Source organism: Meriones unguiculatus, chromosome 16 (genome assembly GCF_030254825.1).
Source record: "Meriones unguiculatus strain TT.TT164.6M chromosome 16, Bangor_MerUng_6.1, whole genome shotgun sequence".
Lineage (NCBI taxonomy): Eukaryota > Metazoa > Chordata > Mammalia > Rodentia > Muridae > Meriones > Meriones unguiculatus.
This window is the reverse complement of record NC_083363.1, coordinates 7,100,230-7,118,925: the sequence shown is the minus strand read 5'-3', so window position 1 is coordinate 7,118,925 and position 18,696 is coordinate 7,100,230. Positions and strand designations below refer to the sequence as shown.

At 51.7% G+C, this 18,696-nt stretch overlaps 1 protein-coding gene across 6 annotated transcripts in view; it reads right to left on the bottom strand.

Annotated features, from left to right (window-relative positions):
- The window catches only part of Slc37a1 (solute carrier family 37 member 1), a 63,192-nt gene that overhangs the window by 25,108 nt on the left and 19,388 nt on the right, over positions 1-18,696 (bottom strand). For 5 of the 6 annotated variants that reach the window (XM_021645154.2, XM_060369214.1, XM_021645156.2 and 2 more), the window contains exons 3-6: positions 12,399-12,480; positions 5,324-5,456; positions 4,734-4,812; positions 725-860 (exon numbers count right to left, since the gene is read on the bottom strand). In XM_021645154.2, the coding sequence (XP_021500829.1) occupies positions 725-860; positions 4,734-4,812; positions 5,324-5,456; positions 12,399-12,480 (430 nt within the window). Of the gene's footprint in view, positions 1-724; positions 861-4,733; positions 4,813-5,323; positions 5,457-12,398; positions 12,481-17,225; positions 17,360-18,696 lie in introns of all 6 variants that reach the window. The other variant, XM_060369216.1, reaches the window with a different exon arrangement.

Sequence of the window (18,696 nt, the reverse complement as noted above, 5' to 3'; positions counted from 1 at the left end):
AAGATGAGCACAGGATCTCTGTGAGCCCTGTGCCACTGAATGCCACTTGAGCAGCCGAGGACTTTGGTAGCTGATCGCCCCCCAAGAACACCAGGGGAAGGGAGCTAGCTACCTTCAGGCAAGAACAAAGCACGCTTGTAATAAAGCGGCTAAGCTTGATCAAGCTGAATGGCATGTGGAAAACAAAATTAAAGCGTTGGTTTGTTTTTTGTTTTAATTGTACCTCTGCAACCTTGGCCCTCTGGAGTGGGTGGGCAGGCCCATTTCCCCTGCAAGTCAATATTTATCCACAGGATTGCTGGAGAGGGCAGAAGCCAAGAGGTCCCAGAAAGGCTGGGCTTTCAAGGAGGACAAGGCTGGTCTTGTGATCCCACCTCAGCATCTCCCCTCCCCCTGGCTTCGTAGCCCACTCTGCTGGCGCCAAGCCAACCCCTGGCCTTCTACCCTGGCCAACCTGCATGGCTACTTCGGTGGGCTTCAGTGGGATTGTTAGAGCCTCACATCTCACTGACCTGCCAGGCTGACAGCTCCTCAAACAGGAAGTAAGTATTCAGGTGCTAGGGGATGACGGAGCAGGGCCTGCTCACAGCAGCTGCTGGAGCCTTGACCTCAGAGGGACGCCGCTCAGTCCCTCACCAGCACCCGCATCCATCATCCATTCCCTCAGCGGGGGTGGGCTTTGGGAAATGAACCTGCCGTCCCGCTCCTCATGTCAGGCCCTTACCTGGGTCACCACGTAGAATCCCAGGCTGTGGATGTTGTAGAAATAGCCCAAGCCGAACAGGGCTGTGAAGGCACCGCTGGCCAGCATCCCAAAAGTCAGGTAATACCTAATCGGCAGGCGCTCCCCTATGATGCCACTAAGGGAACAAGGAAAGAGACGGGCATGAGGAAACGGCACAGCACACTGCTAACACCTGTGGCCACGTCTCCCGGAATACTGCCCTGTGGAGCCCACTCACTCCCATGGGAGCCGTTAGCATCATTTCTCATTAAAAGTAAAATAAAATAAATCACTAGGCGTCAAACAATGAAGCGCACACGGTGACTCACACGCCAATACTGCCTATTAAAGCGGGACCTGCCTTGCTTGTACCTTTTATACCAATAACGCACAGTGCACAGAGCTGGTTAAAACCTCAACCACTGGGCTGCAAATGATGAACTGAAAAGGGGGCCCACTGTGACCCTTGGGCAGGGCGCCCAGTGATCGGTCACCAAGAAAGCTGCGTGAACACGCCCGTTAGGTGGCTCCGCCAGGACAACGCCCCTGCCCGGCCAACCACTTCCTGGCATGGCCACTGCTGCCTGACTGAAAGACACCTTTTCTTATTTGGCATATAAGGCCTGTCAAGAGAGGCAGAGCCTGAGCTGGAGGGTCTGCTGGAGGAGGAGGGAGGGGAGCAGTGGTGTCAGTGAGCGCCGCATATGTGTTAGGTCGGCTGTCAAACTGCAGGGGTGGTGACGAGCATGACAAGGCTCCAGCTTCCTACCAGGGCAGATGCAGAACAGACTGCAATCACCAACACACCACACTCTGTCCTTTACCAACAACAGCTCCAGGGAGACGCACGTGACTTCAGTGGAGACCCAAGACTAGAGCTCTCTGATCTTTCAGAGCTTCTTGGGGGCTAGAGAGATGGCTCGCTGGTGAAGAGCCCTGTGTTCCTCTAGAGGACCTGAGATGTGGTTTCCAGCACCCAAGTCAGGAGGCTCACAACTGCCTGTAACTCCTGCTCCAGGGGATCTGATGCCCTCTTCCGGCCTCCATGAATACCTGAACACACACACACACACACACACACACACACACACACACATCTTTAGAAAATCCAAGAGCCACACTTGCTCCCACATACCCACTCCAGGACTCCAACAAACAAAGAGCATGGACGGATACCTCCCAGCCCTAGAGCAGCACCCTGGGTTAAGTGCCATTGTTCCCATGTTGTCCCCAGGGCCTGCTTGCCAGCAAGCTTTCCCTTGTGTGCTCACCAAATAGACAGGGCCTACCTAGAACCACGCAAATGAGCCGTGAACATGAAACACCGGTGAAGCCCAGTGACAGCACACCCGGCCACTATGTCCAGCTGGGCAGAGCTTAATCGTAGACACTGGAGAACATCCTTGACTTAAGTTTTATCCACTCCACCTGGCTTACTTGGGGGATTTGGGAGGCATGTTTCCAAGGCTGCTAACCTGCCTAAGCAGGGGACAAGCCACGGAGTCATAGAGGCTCCCAAGAGAGGCTGCTGTTGGCTGCTGCCGTCGGCTACTGCCGGGAGATGCCCTCTAGCGTGACCACCTGGGGCCAGCCCTCACCTCCCCTCTGTTTGTGAGGTTTACGGAACAATTCTGATAGAATGGACACCACCCCACTCCCTATCTGAGTCACGAGGGACTAACGCCCATGCTGCACCTGCTGATCGTGCCAGGTGAGGCCTGGGTGCACACCCCCGCAGGTTTTCATTTGGTCCACGGAGTCACGTGACGCTGACTGACAAGACCGCAGCAGCGGTGATTGTGCTGTGAGGGCTGTCAGGTCACTGTGTTGCGTCACAAAGCCCGTCAATGAAGTGACATGTGTCCTGGCCTCCCTTCTGACACTCTTGCAGGGACTTCACGTCCAACAGAATCCCATTTCAACAACCTCATTGATGAGCTGCACGGGAAACCGCCTTTGCCAATAAGAACGCAGCGAGGAAGCCGCTTCATCTCCTAAGCTAGGTTTCTTGGGCTGGAGGTCTTTGGAGGGATGTCCGTGCTGTGTGCTGGGGTGTTTGGCAGAACCCCTAGTCTCTCTCCACTAGAGGACGCTAGCTCAGGGATACCACCACAGGATAAATTAACTGAGGCTCTTTTTACCGTTAAGTTTTCCAATTTTGATAAAAATGGTCTGTCCACCACCTACACACGTTGGGGTGCGATGCTTCCCAGGACAACCCCTTTACTGTTAGTCCATTGGTGGGATCCCGGGGACAATACGTGGAAGGGTCCTGCCCCCCTTTCAACCATGAGATACCTGTTTTTCCAGAAGGAACAGACAAGCTGGTTTGGGTTAAGGCCATACACCTGCTCTGAGGGAAACTATGGAACCTTCGCTCTGGACGGCCATGCAGAGTCTATCCCTGAGGGAAGAGGAGGATGGCAACCACCGCCAGCCCACAGATCCAGACACCAGACCATCAGGAGATAATGGCTATATAGACCACCAGAGTGGAGGTGGGCTCTCTGACCTGGGACATTTCTTCCAGGATGCGGCTTCCAAATGGACCACTTTATTTTCACCCAGTAGTGTGTTTGTCTACGCTTCCAAAATCAGCGCAATAACACTCTCCTACTGGAGATTTTTAACCTTAAGATTAATACTTTCTTCCTTTTTTTTTTTTTTTTTTGAGACAGGGTTTCTCTGTGTGCAGCCCTGGCTGTCCTGGACTCGCTCTGTAGACAGGCTTGAACTCACAGAGATGCCCCTGCCTTTGCCTCCCGAGTGCTGGGATTAAAGGCGTGCACCACCACCAGCAGCAACACAGGTGGGGAGCATTGAAATAGCCTTATTGAGGCCCACAGAGAATGGCAAGGGAGGTGTCAGCAGCTCCTATGGTTCCTTGAAAGAGCCTGATCCACTGCACACTGTGTTGATCTACTAGGGACCCCTAAAATACAAGTGAAGCCTTAAAACGGATCCGAGGCTAGGGCGGTGACTATTTCCTCCTTCTTTACAGAAGTCTCCTGAGGTGACCCCCCCTGTCCCGCCTCCCCCCATTTCTTTATAGTTGCAGCAATCTGACTGATTGTTATTGGCTAGCTTGAGGCTAGCATGGGATGGTCTGACCGGCCCTTCAGTCCTATAAAGGCTTATTCACTGCACAGCAAAGTTAGACCTGAACCTTGAGTCTGGTCTCTAGAGTCAGATTCTCAGGGCTCGGTGTGGCCTCACTACCCTTCCCCCCGGAACCTGATCCCCACAGTTAGGTTCCCCTTCCTTACCACTGTGTTCTCTAGGGAATAAAACTGCCCCTGGCTGAGAGCCACGTTTAAGGACCGCTTTCCAGTAACTGAGGCAAACCCCGCTCCCTCTCTGGCTCTTTCTCCGCTGCAGGGCATTTTGTGTGCAGGTGGGGGTGGGTCTGACAGGTGGGGACTGGGCTCACGCGCTGGCACTTGTGCATCCTTCACTACCTACTCTCTCATCCACTCACGCTCCGAGCAATCGTGTGACATTTGCATCTGATGGAAGAGGGCTATATCCACCACTGGCAGGAAACACACACCCGCCCGTATGTCCCCCTCCACAGGGCCCCTGGGCTGAGAAGGGCCCTGGGTCTTGACTACACACGCTGGAGGCTCTCAGAGAAACAGTCACACACATCCGGGGATTCCCCGAGACTCCTAGGCTCTGAAGAGCAGTGTCTAAACAAAGTCCCTTGGGTTGAAGGCTGTTAGTCCATTCACTGCTTTTCCTTTTGGGGCTTGAACCCAGGGTCTCTTGTATGCTGTGTATGCTAGGCAAACACCCTACACCACTGAGTGATCTCTCTAACCCTTCCACAATGTTATTTTAAAACATGTTGGGGCAGACAACATCAACCGGGTTTTTAATCAGCCACTCATTTGCCCCCTGACCCCAGGAACATCGAGTACCCCCTAGGTCCCGTCCAGTGACAGAAAGGAGTCTTTTTGTACAGAACGGCCTGGAAGATTGGGAAGGGTCCAAGCATGGGTGACCCTACCTCAGGTACATCCCGATGGCGTAGGCACACAGGAAGGAGTAATCCAGGGCTCCGAGCAGCTGCTGGTAGTTGTTCTTATCTATGTGAGTTTGAGAAGCAACAGAAAAGGCTCAGGATTAATTAGTATCATCTGGAACTGGGCTACAAAATACAAAACTTTATTCTGTAAGTCCCTTTGAAAGGGAGGTGCTCTAACTCAAAGCAATAACAACCAAACAGTCACCTCCTTTTCAAGTTGTCCTTGTGTGTGTCCTTCAGATTGGAAGCAAACCACACTGGCTACGGTGGGTTTGACTTTGTTTCAATGTCATCCTGTCTAGCCCGTAGCACGCCCCCCTCATCAGATGTTGCTCGGCAGGCCCTCACCTCCAAGCGTGACAGGCGCACACTGCAGGCTATCCTCAAGAGACTTCCTCAGGGCAGGCATGCTTTACTTAGGGGTAGACACTGAAGAGCTGACGGTTGCCGAGGAACGTTTTTCACTGACACACACCTGAGGATGGCACCACTGCCAGGCTAGCCAGGCTGTAGAGACCCCAACGGATGGCTGCCAAGATCCCTGGGCAACAGAGCGTTTGACTCAAACTCACCGAAGGGGGCCCAGCCACAGTCGGTCTCGTTGTCCAGGATCCAGTGGGTGGGGCCATGCCTGGTACTGCTGCTCGGGCCACTGAATCTGGGCTCAGGCTCGTCCCCTGCAGCGCACTGCTTATGCAGCTCGCCCTACGGCAGACAGAGGTACAAGAGTTTACTTGGGATGTTCTCAGCCAGAGTGAAACTCCCCTCCTCACCGAGCAATGGCTCTTTGAGGAGGGCTCTGGTAGGCGTCTGAGGCCCACAGGAGTTCCTGCTGTGGGCAGGAGCCTCCAGCGGCATTCCGCAATAACTCCAGCTCATGCCCACACAGCCCACCCAAGCTCTCAGCAGCCTCTGAGGGCCTAATGTGGAGGTATCATCAGGCAAGAGAGCTCTAAGCTGAGGGCCAACCTCCAGCCAACCTTGATGGCTTGCCGCTGGGGAAGAACGGGGTTAACTGCTAGATGCAGACAACAGGATACTGAAGAGGAATGGGAAGAATGAGAGTCTCAAAACACGGCCCTCAAAAGACAGAGCCAAAGGGACACAGGCTGTGTGATTTCATTGCCACCAGCTCAAGCACAGACAAGACGCCCTTGTAGCAGGATGAACCTTATTGCTAATTAGAAGGGGATGGTAGGGCCTGGCACAGGGGGATGGAAAAGCCCTACCTTATCCTAGGTGATGGGGATAGGGAGGGAATGAATGAATAAGTGTGAGGACTGCTGAGAACAAGTCACACAGCATCCTGCCTCACCTCCCCATCTGTGTGTGACAGAACCGAGGCTGTGACACCGAATCCCAGGCTTTCTACACAGTGTGTGAGATGGGGCCACCAGAAGAAGGAAGCCACTGCTTCCAGCAGGAGTAGGCCGGGACTGTCTCCTGGGGAAACTGAGGAGCAGGGGACTCACTGTCATCTGTGTCCCCTGCCACGTGTCTCCTGCGCTAGATTTAATAAAGGTCCTGTATCACATGAGGCTCAGATAAAGCAGCCCGTCATGTGTGGGCGAAGGCGGCGAGGGGGAGCTTCTGGTGAGGGCGATGCCCTTGGGAGTCGAGGAATCCTTCCAGTGTCTGGGAGGGAGTTTACTGAGCCGGTTCCTGAGAGCCATAGGAGCCTGGAGGCTGGGGCAGAAAGCTGGTCCTGCTGTATACAGCACGGGGCAAGGAGCCGCCTGACCACCAGGCGGGTAGCAGCTTGTCTGGTCTGGCTCCATCTAAAAGGCTGCCTTGGTCATTCTGGACGCAGAGCCCCAGCACGGCACATGGATGTCGCCTCTCTTCAGCACTGGCTTTGTGTACATCCCTGTGGTGTCCTGACTTAAATGTCACCCCCAAAAGCTCACCACCTTATAAAGCGACATGAGTGTCTTCCCACAAGCTCCTGCTGGCAGCATCCTGTGCCTTGGAGGTTCCGGCTTCTTTGCCATGCTGAGTAGAACACGGTCACTTGGCCCTTTCTCTATTCAGGCCCCTGGCTGTCCCTGACGGGGCCGCTAAATTGTGGCGCAGGCAGGCTGGCAGTCGGGGTACCATTTCCCCACCAAGACCTCAGTTTTCTGGCTACCTAATAGGTGAGAGTTTCTGCCTTCCGTGCACTGGTCTTTCTCAAGGGCACCACGCCGAGGGAGGCTTTTCTGTTGCTGCTCACTGAGGAGCGCCATAGGCCAGGAGCGAGTCACCTGCAGGACCCAGCAAGTCTCTAATGGCAGCCTTGCAAGGACGTGAGAGATATGGATTCTACGGGCCACGTTTGGAATACCCTTCCCACAACATCCACGGTGGCTTAACCTGTCTGGGGAACATCCCCCGTGGAAATCAGAACAGATTAGAGATGACCCCCCCAAACCTTCTACAAACCACAGGAAAGGTTTTCAGGTCTTACCCATGGTGAGTAGGGGCCTAGCATCCTGGTCAGTTAGGGTCACGGGCTCTTGGTCACAGATAGGCGTGGTCTGGGACAGTGAAACTCTGTAGCTGCTGGTAACTGATTGACCTGAGTCACACCCCATGGCCATCAGCACTGAAGCCAACGTGACAATGACTGAAGGATAGCGTTTGCGCTGAGAGCACCACCCAGGTCCTTGCCTTCCACTGGGGCCAGAGCCTAGAGGCTGACTCTGCCACGCATGGACAAGGCTCCCGCAGTTAACCTTTGGTCCCACTGGACGCCACATTCTCACACCCCTCGCCAGCTTTTTATGTTAGAAAGGTCGTCTCTGCCTCTCTTGTAGCCCTGCTGGGAGGCTGCCTCCAATGGATGAAGAGCTCTGAGGATGTTTAAGTAAGCCCGTTAGTTGTCGACAACCTTGCTCTGTTTGGACATTTCAACAATGGATGTTTGTTCTGAAAACCTGGTGTTTGGAGGGACAGTTATGCACGGCTAAGCGACGTTGAACAAATTCTCACAGTATAGCTGCAGTATAGCATACGAGGCTCCCGTGGGCTGACTGCCAGAGAAACATTTTGGGGAGAGGATGTGTCCATTGAGAAACATAGCTTACGCCAAAGCAGCTTCCTTTCCAAAAATCTACAGGGTTATCTCTTAACAAGCTACATGGAAAATCACTCAGCCTGTTGCAGCGGTTGGTTAATAAACAGGGATGAACGGTCGGGGAGATTAGCCTTGTCAGTTACAGCATTTGCCTTGCAAGCATGAGAACCCACGAGGGGGTAGGAGGGCGGGGGTGGGGTGAATCGGGCTGCAGCAGTGCTTTTAATACGGTCATTGGGAAGGCGGAGACAGGCAGGTCTCTAAGCAGAACCCATAGCCAGGTTAGCCTACTTGGTGAGTTCTAGGCCAGTGAGAGACCCTGACTCAAAACAACAACCAAGGTAGAAAACATGAAGAATGATACCTGAAGCATACGTTTATGCCATAAGCATCCACGTACACACCTGTAGATGCACATAGTCTTTCTCACACACACAAAAGACCTGATCAGCCAAGTGGCTCAGGGTGCTTGCTGCCAAGCCTGAGGGCCTGAGTTCAATCCCCACCACCGAGGCAGAAGAGACCCAACTCCCACAGGACATCTTTTGACTTCCTAATACATCCTCCCCACACATAAATAATTGTAAGTCTAAAAGTTAAAAAAAAAAAAAGTGGATCCTAGCTATAGGTGCCCTAATTTTTTTTTTTTTTTTTTTTTACTCAAAATGCCATAATTTTCTCAAACTTTCACGTACTAAAAGTTTGTGCTTGTACTTCGTTTTCCCTTTGGGTGAGTGTAAGCAATGCCGAAATAAGGACGTTTATACTAGCTGGGATCGGTGGGGCATGCAGTTCTCAGAAGACTGGGGCAGGATTGCTGGTGAGTTCTCAGGGCCAGCCTGGATTTCACAGCAAAACCCGGTCAAAACAACAACAGCAAAAGCTGTCTCTCTGTTAATTATGGATGCTTGTTTTGATAGCTATGACCAAATACCCGAGAAAACAACTTTTAAAAAGATGTATTTTGGCTCTTGGTTTCCTAGGGCTGTGTGTGGTTTCATATTTCTGGGCGGTGGAGGGGCGGGGCATTGTGGTGGGAGGGGCTTGGACAGGACGTACCCTTCTAAGACCCCATGCCCAATTGGATCCATTTCCTTCAGCTGGAGGGACCTTTGGCAATTTGGCCGCCTCTCAACTGTCATTTTAAATCTACATGCAGCCGTGCTTACCCCACTGCCAGGTCTGAGCATTCGTGATGTGTCGGGATTCGCTCTCTTCCTGGGCATCACTCAGACATCCAGGTGCCCAAGATTATCCATCCCAGGCAGGAGCCCCAGCTAAAACAAGTGCTCTACTTGGGGAGCCCCAGGCCAGCCAGGGGTACCTAGTGAGACCTTGTCCACAAATGAAATCTCTGCCAAGGTTTTCCCAGGACCTCAGGAAGCACTGGAACTTTTCAGAAAACAGCTTTCCTTGACAGCCCTGGCCTTTTTCACTTTTGTTTTCTGTTTGCCCTGGGGTTTTTACTGTTTTCAATTCTGTGTACAAAGAGGACTGTCAACAACTATCCTCAAGCAAAACATCTCATATACACATACACACACAAAAACACATACACATACTCTCTCCTTTCCCTCCCTCCCTCCCCTCTTCTGTCTCCTGAGACCCTGCAATATAATTCTCCGAGAAACCATCTATTTACAGGTTCTGCTCTGGCCTAGCCTGGAGGAGAGCACTCTGAAGTTCCCCTCCATTAGGGCATAGACCTGATCCGTCTACCCTCCAGGGAAGACATCTGCCTCAAATAAAGATGTGGGCTGCAGGTAGAAGATCACAAGAAAGGACATTATCCTCATGGCCCTGGGTTTATCAGTGTGTTTTCAAGGGTACTCAAGAGAACAAGAAAAGCAATCAGTGATGACTGAGGGCAAGTGTAACCCCAGTGGACCCAGCGTCACTTGACAAATGAGTCATGATCATTTGGTGAATCGCTGCTCGTTCTCAGCCTCGGGGTCCGGGGCCAGTAAGCAAATGTATTCCGGTTTTGTTTATAGCCTTCCGGGAAACAGAGACTGCAGATGGTGACTCACGGGGTCTTTGATAGAATCATCCCTGCTCCTGGTGCCATTTGTGTTATTTACGGGGAGAGCTGCAGCGAGGGCAAGCTTCCCAAGGCTCAGCAAAGTCTAAATTATACGCGGAGACAGTCTTGTCTTTATCAGGAGGCCAAGCGGCCTGCAGGACTCGGTGTGTGGCTAATCCATAGGCAGGTGCGCTGGGAAGTCTGGGTGTTAGAGGGATCCGCGCAACATGCTGACCAGAGGCAGGTCACTAGCTGCCTTGCAGTCTCTGGGCCAGCACTGTTAAGAGCAGAGACCCGCGGCTGCAGGGATGGCCCAGCAGTTATGAGCACTGGCTGCTCTTGCATAGAACCCTGGCTCGGTTTGTAGCACCCACATGGTGGCTCACAACTGTTCACAACTCCAGTTTCTGGACGCCTGGCACCCTCTTTTGACCTCTGGCACCAGGCACGCATACAATGCTCATACATATACATAGGCAAAACACTCATACACATAAATAAAAATAAACAATTTAAAAGCATAATAGAGACCCTGGAGCCGGAGGACCAATGTAGAAGACACGGACATGAGATCACTTACTCCTGATGACACCCCCAAGGCTGCTGTGAGAACATTAGAGAGTGAACAGAAGCGCTTGTGGCCGTTGGTTACAGAGGCCCCACTGGTCACTTCTGCATAGCTAAGACAAGGGGAGTGTGACCTTGACCCATGTTCATATCCCTTCCTGGCAAACCCAGGTTCCTCACGCTCATCAGGTAGAGCCCAGGGGCCAGGTCCCGTCCGAACCATGTGGACCCAACCTTTCCAGGTCTTTCCCGGGACTCCCAGAAAGGCTTCCTGACTATACTTGATCCCAGGTCTTCGGTGCTCACCCAGTCCCCCGAGGTGGCCTGCTGTCTGCCTTCTGTGATTTGCTTCTGTCCGGAGCCACACGTGAATCTCTCTGAGCAGGAAGAGTCACAGAGATAGCATTCACGTTTCCAGAGATGGCCACTGGTGCCAAAGCCAGAGCTTTTGGCACGTCACACACGGGAGCTGGGAGCTTTTAATGATGCCTACTACTTTCCTACCCCTAGGACCTTTTGGCACTTGTCTTAAAGGTATCCAAGTGTGCCGGGTGGTGGTAGCACACGCCTTTAACCCCAGCACTCCGGAGGCAGAGGCAGGCAAAATCCCCCTGAGTTTGAGACTAGTCTGGTCTACAGATCTAGTGCCAGGACAGCCAGGGCTACACAAGGAAACCCTGGCCAGAAAAAGGTCTCCAAGTGTTCCCATGGCAAACTCCCAGCTGCCATTTACTAGAACTTTCTCAGTAAACAAATGTGCTGGAGAAGGCCCCAAGGGCCCCAGAGGCAGCGGCCCTCTACAGTGTCTCTAATGCTGAGAGCCCTTCTGGGGCAGCTTGCCCTGTTCAGCTGAGCAGTTCGTAACACCAGAGTCCTGGCCCAGGTCCCTGCCAGTTGCTGGAAGGCAAGCAGAGAACAGAGCCATAAATAGGCTGATCTTGGCACAGGGCAGCACCTTTGTTCCTTCTGCAGTAGTTGAGAGCCATTCACTCCTGCGGCCAGCCCATAAGTAAGGTGGGGCTGAGAAAACATACCTGTTCTCTGGCTGGTTCTGACGTTAACACAGAGGGCTTGACGTCTAGGGGGATGGACGGCTGTTCCCTAGCCCGGCCCCTGCTCTCACCTGTACCCACAGGGTCTGAACTCCAGAGCCAGATGAGGGGTCAAACCGCACCAAGTGTAGGAGCCACTTGGGGAAACATTTAAGATGGGAACCACCGTGAAGGAAGACCCAGGTGACATAAATATTTAACTAAGTTTGGGAATTCTGGAACTGTAGTCTGGTGGAGATAGGCCTCCGAGGGGAAAATGCGTGAAACGCTGTAAAGATCTGAGTTTCTTAGTAAGGAAAATAAAAACTGTAGGTGTAAGGTAATTGCGTAATTCAAATGGTGATTTCTGTAGACCCCACATCTGGTTGCAATCATAGTTCTAAGAATCTCCTGTTTCAATCCTGTGTAAACTCTCCTCCCCAAACTGTTCCTGATATGCCAATAAAGCAGTTTATAGACAATACCTGAGCAGGGGAGAGTCTAGGGCTGGACTTCCTGCCAGCCAGGGGAGGAGGAATTAGAAAAGGAGAGTAGTGGATTGAGCCATGAGGAGAGGAGAAATCAGCAAAGCTAGAACAGGAAGCTACGAAGTTCAAGTATCTCTACGATGTACACTGGGAAAAAGGCAAATTAGCTTAGAGGGTTAAGAATAGGGTAATAACTGCTCAGTTATTGCATTGTGAAGCTTAGTATTAAACAAATATATAAGCATCTCAATTATTTGTGTGATAGCCAGGGTAAGAGAAAAACTAAGAAACAAACCGTTGTATGAAAGATAACTTTAACAAAAAACAAAAACAAAACATAACAAAAGATCCTACAACTAAGACACCAGAAAAACTTGCCTCTAGAAAAAACTCACTTCCTTCTACTCCCCATCTCCCACCCTCCCTAGAGTCACCAGTCTCCATTCAGATCTCAGGATAACCCCCTGTGTGAATACCTCTTACCTTCACTATGCTGATAGGCTTTCGGGATAAGTGGAAGCTTGCATAGAGCAAGAAGGTCAGCATAAAAATGAAGGCCCGGTACCTGGAACACACATAACACATGTGAGGTGTCCTACTGCGTCACCGGCATGTCAGTTACACACCAACCCCACTCACAGTCTCACGACAGTATCAGGGCATTAAAAAAATGATTATCCAAACTGAGACGCTTCACATGTGAACCGGAACAGGGAGCCACGTTGTTACACACTGTTAAGTCTCCATACCGCACAAGAGTAAGTTTCTGTTTCCTGAACCTAGTGTGTCCTGCGAGCCATATTTTTCAGCCTATGCTGAACCTGTACCCCGTGATGTAGGCCCACCCCTTTGCCTTGCTAAACTCCTGAACAGCTGTGATGACTTCCCACTTACCTACCCCATGGGCAACCCTGAGCCCGAGTCCCCCACTCCAGTCCAGATGCTAACAGCCAATTATCTCCACATCTGTTTTCTCAACATCAGCTTTCTACCAACCCTAACCCTTCCCTATAAAAAGGGACCTCAAAAGCCAGGAAGAGGCTGCTCCCTGAGACCCCAGCTTAAGGGGAGGCAGTCCTCTGACCAGTAGTCCCTTGTGGACTTCTAGATAAAGCTTGCTCTAATCAGACAGTCGGTTTTCTCTGCAGGAGTGCCGCAGGAGCTGGGAGAAGCCAATGTCTTTCAGCCCCCACGACACTCAACACCTCTGACCCCACCACAAACAGCTCTCTAGTGGCTTCCACCTGGCGGTTCTACAATTCAAGCCGTGTTTGACACCAACCTACCCTGCGACAGTGTCAGACCCCAGGGTTGTGGGTCCTAGCCCACACACAGCCCCCACTTCTAGTGATAAGTAATTTATCGGGGTCCCCGTGGGCCTGAGTGGCTCTCCATCCCCAGAGAAGCCCTTTCTTGTGTTCACCATTTGCTATGAAGCCTACAGAGCCTGGCAGCTTGGCAAGAATGAAAACATCCCTCTGACTATGAGACTTTTGAGACCACTAACCCCAAGGAGTGAAAATCTCCCTAGGATGCTCCTGAAGAGGAGAAGGCCTAAAACCTGGGCCAGTCAGTCGGAATAGATCCGCAAAGGAGGGGTGAGTGAAAATGCTTGCTACTGAGCCTGAAAACCTGAGCCTGAGCCCCTGAACCCAGAGGTGATGGAGAGAATCCATTCCTGCAAAGCATACTCCGACCCCCACAATTCACCATGACAGGTGCACACTTTCACTCATATACACATAAACAAAACAAAACAAAAAAATCAGAGGCCAAAAAAAAAAAAAAAAATCCAGACTTCAACAGCGACCCCATTTGAGGTGGAGAAAGCAGGTTGGTGGGCCTATGGCAAAGAGCCAAATCCACAGGCAGAAACCTGCTTCGGAACAAGGACCCGTCTGAGCTCTCCTCTCCCTGGGGAGGCCTGAGTGGAAAGTTCCGTAGGACATTCCATCTGAGCCCGCTGGGTGACCAGGAGAAAGTAAATCTATGAAATGCACAGAGCTCATCTCAGCACTTAGAGCTGAGCCTCCCCAGCAGGGATGATGTCTCTCATCATCCTGCCTGTCTCTTTCTCTCTCCCCATTTCCCTCCCTCCCTCTTGTGTGTGTGTGTGTGTGTGTGTGTGTGTGTGTGTCTGAATGCCTCCCTGGGGCAGAACAGAAGGCTCTCTCCATTCTTTGGCTGAAGCTGTAGCCCATCCCCTGAGAGACCTCCCACTGACCTCTTCCGACTGTATTTCCAGCTCACAGCCAGACTCTGGCTCCTCTCAGGATACTTTGTTCCAGTGCACAGGGCAGGGCAGCCTGGGCACGGATTTCCCTCCTCTCAGTTTGACTCAGGAACCTGGGATATCTTCCAGTGGCCCCTGCTCAGGGCTGTATGACTAAGGTTTCGCAGAGTAGAGGGATGACTCAGTGGCTTTAGGCTCTATCTGTCTACTCTGCTGCCGGGAACTGAAACTCTCCCATAGTGATGATAAGGGCTGAGGAGAGCCCAGCCCAGACATACTACATTCCTCAGGCTAAGTAGGTTTCAGCCTAGGAGACTGTGGGGATGAGGTGGTGGTAGCCTTGGGCCCCACTTTCCACCAGGCCCTTGGGCAGGTGGCTTGGGAACGCAGTGTGAAGCGTGCAGGCAAAGGTCTTCTTAGACACAGCCCTCACTCACGCTAGTGAAGGCGTGAATGGACCCTTCAGGAAGAGAGAGCCTCCCGGAGTCAAAGGTCAAGGAAGAGCAGGCACGATTTCCCTGAGGCAGAAAAGGAAGTCCTATCTTCAAGAAGCTGGTGCCTGGCCCAGCCTACTTCCTCCATTTCCTTCTTTCTTTTTCCTCAGCTTCCTAGAGGCCCTAGGGTGTGGGAGAGAGGCAGTGGCTGCAGACTGTCCTTGGCCTTCCGGGAGGGTCTGCTAGTGGTTGCTGCTCTTAGCTAACCTGCTCAGTCTGGTCTTTGGAAGAACGGGGTCCCTTGCTTTCATGGGATCATAATCCTGGTCTATGGGACTGAGGTCCCTCAGGATTCTTCTGGAGCCCTTGTTCTGCTTGGTAGCTTTATCACCATCCTCTTCACCATTCACAGAGCAGGAGTCTGAAGTCTCTTCTGCTGAACCATTCCCCAAGAACAGGAAGTAATGAGTTAGCCTGATGTCTTGTCACGTTGGGATGGCCCTAAATGCAGGGACCGATGTCTTCCTCAGAAAAGAAGATACTGGGCATGGCAGCACATGCTTTAAAACCCAGAACTCAAGAGGCAGAGGCAAGCAGATGGATCTCTGTGAGTTTGGGGCCAGCCTGAGTTATATAGTGAGTTCCAGGACAGCCAGGGCTATATAGAGAGACACTGTATCAAAAAAGCAAAAACCACAGAGAGACACCGAGGAGGGAGTATGGCAACAGAGACAGAGGCCAGTGTGAGGCAGCTCGGTGTCAGAGATGCTGCGGCATGAGGAACTGAAGGAGGAAGGGAAGATGGCATCTGGAACCATAGTCACCCATGAGCCTGCTGTACTCTGAGGCTGGACCCTCGGCCTTCCCACAGGTGATGGACTCGTTTGCGTGTTCTGAGACCTGGGTTCATGGTATTGTGTCCCGGGAAAGGAACAGGTCTTTAGGTTTTTTTGCTGTTGTTGTGTTTTGTGTTTTTGTTTTTTGTTGTTTTTTTTTTTTTTTTTGTGATGTTACAGGTGGACTTGGAAGATGAAGTAAAGGAAGAGAGGCCAAAGAGCTTAGCATTTTCTCTCCAGTGCTCCATTTATGCAGATATGACAAATGGTACATGTCAGTACAAGAATCGCGCCTGGGTTAACCCTAAATTTCTAGTCCATGACGGATGGACTGTACTCTCAAATGTGCAGAATAAGCCCTCCATCCCTTCATGTGCTTTCCTTCAGGTATTTGCTGACAGAGATGTGACAAGTAACTTGTGTGTCCGAAAGAGTATCACAATCCTCGGAGACACAGTAGCAGGAAGGCAGGCCTCACAAGCTTCCTCCTGTGGGTTGGGGTCAAAGGTCAATGGCTGGCGAACAGGTCACAGAGGCGGTGCGGCACCCACCTGGTCTTGGTTGAGTGTCCCTTGCCTCGGTCACACAGGGACTCAACCTGCGCTTTTGAGAGGAATTACTCGCCAGCGTGGCTGGTATAGAAACGAATCCAAACCCTTTCTGAACTCAGGGACCAGGCAACCGGATTACAGAAGGAAGGAAGGTTACGTCTCCGACAGAGCCTTGACCAGAAGACTGATGCCACTGAGATTAACACCGGTCACTTACGGTACTGTCTGCCTCGGCAGCAGGTCAGTTTTCCACGCCACGGAGAGAACAGAAATTTTGTAGGAGCGTATGAGATAATGGAGATGGTTCCTGCTGCTAGCTTCCAGACGCCTGATCCGGGGGGCTGGTCTCCTGGGGAGGGAACCATAGTCCTGCCCCAGTAGCTTACGAATTGTGACATTGATGAGGTGCTTATCTCAGGCACTGGGCTGTCATCTCCAACTAGGATCAACTAACTGTTTGAAGTCTCAAGTTGTTCTAGATCCAGTCAGCAAGCGACGCTCCCTTCGGGTTTTACTCGTGGCTTTGTACCGCACAGTGCCACATAGCACCATCTTCTGCAGTTCCTGCCAGTTGAGGCATGAGTGTGTCTCTCAGACTCTGGCTCCTGTCAGTGACAAGAGTCGTACACGGAAGGAGACCAGGAGCCAGGTGTGCAAACCCGTTCTGGATCTCTGGGGTCCCTTCTCATTCCACCCCGACATGCCTTCTCCCTCCTCTCCCTCCGGTCTTCAGCCCCACCCCTCCCCAGCCCAGCCTGCCAAAAAGGCACCTTTTGACTTTCCAGTTCCTACAAAACACCTGCATGCTCAAAATGAGAGCAATCCATAAAACTTGTGCTTGAGCCTTTCAACGAAGTCATAAAAGACAGGCGGGGGATGGGGGGGGAGGCAAGTGACCTTTCGAGAGTAAAGGAGGCAAAACCCACAAGATGACAAAATGCAATGTGGACGGCCCTGTGTCAGATCCTGGAACTGTCAGAGATCTTGCTGGACACCAGATGTGCTATGTGACATGACAACTGACTGGATCCGAACACTCAACCACTAAGCTACACACCCAGCAAAAGGCAAGCCTGCCACACTGCCTCTACTAAAGATGAGGTAAAGAGTAAATAGTAACAATTCCCATACACAAAGATTTACAAAACAAGCTAAAAGGCCTCCCAATAAGGGTGTGCAAAGGGGTGTGGCTAGAGCCTCAGCAGGCACCAAAGGAGAGCCATTGAGGGAAGCCGTCTGCCTGTTTTCAAACTCACCCTGAGACCTTCTGGTGGGAGCCCAGTGGTGTTGTGTGAGGCCAGCGAGCGGGATGGAATGAGACTGTGTGGGAGGCTGTGGAGGGCTGCTGAGCTCCTGAAGTCTCTTCAGGGGAGCAGCAAAGCCAAGCTTCCTGAGAAAGATTGTTGGGATCCATAAGCGGGCATCTCTACGGCCAGCCCCAAGAGACCTGACAAACTGGATATCAGGCATCTGTGAAGCCACCTACGGACCACCTGAAACCACCTGCACATGCTCTGGGTCACCTTATAAGAGAACTCGGACCACCATCCTCTTTCTCTCTTGCCCTACCCAGAGATGGTCTCTGTGATCCCTTCCCCCTTCCCTTAATAAACCTCCCACGAGGAACCAGTCTCATGGCATGATTTGTGAACCCGCCGTGTAACTTTGCTGCATAATCTTAAATATCTCAAACAAAACCAACCAACCAAACACACACACACACACACACACACACACACACACACACACACAAAACAAAAAAAAAAAAAACAACAACAAAAAAGAAAGAAAGAAACAAAAAAACCCAGTTGTCACAAGCCCGTCTTTCCAGAAGCAAATGGGAAGGCAGGGAGGCAAGGAGGCTGCTCTGCTACCTACACTCTTTTTTGTTTTTTTGAGACAGGGTTTCTCTTTGAAGCCCTGGCTGTCCTGGATCTCACCCTGCACACCAGACTGGCTTGGAACTCAGAGATCCGCCTCCTCTGCCTCCTGAGTGCTGGGACTAAAGGCGTGCATCACCATGCCTGGCCTGGCATCACCTTGCCCAGCCCCTTTGCCTGTTCTCTTACGGACCCTTTTTTTTTTCCTTTCCAGTGTGCCCATTCTCAGTCTCCTATTAAAGATGATAATAAGCCCCAGGTTCTAAATGCCCCCAGGGGCGAACATTTCTCTGCAAAGCTCCATGAACATGTGATGAGAATCTTTTTTTTTTCCTCCTTCACCTGTCTCATCAGTTTAACTTGCTAGGGCCCAAGCACTCAGCATAAAACGGGAGAAGGGCTGAGGATTCAGCCCAGTGCTTGTCTAGCATGCTCAAGGCCCTGGGTTCGATCCCAGCACCACAAAAAAGAAAACTATAAGGAGAAAAGATAAGTTTTTCCTTCCTGACAGATTAGGAGGAGGGTAGAACTGAGGCTGAAGAGCTCCACTCTGCACCATCAGCCTCAAGGAGTATGGCTAGGGTCACAGGGCGGCCAAGAGCAACACCTCATCAGAGGGTGGTATTCTGCTCTGTCCCATGCAGCCAGGCCGCTCATAGGAAACCAGAGGGACTGGGCCTTACTTCACAGACCACCATTTCATAATTCGGCCAATAGCTGGTGGTGATGTTTTAAACGAGACAAGTCCCTACAAAGCTCTGGCTTTTGAACCCTTGGTGTTCCGCTGCTGGTGGCACTTGGGAAGGTTTGGGTTTAGGGGGCTCCCGCCATTACCAGTTTGCTCTTT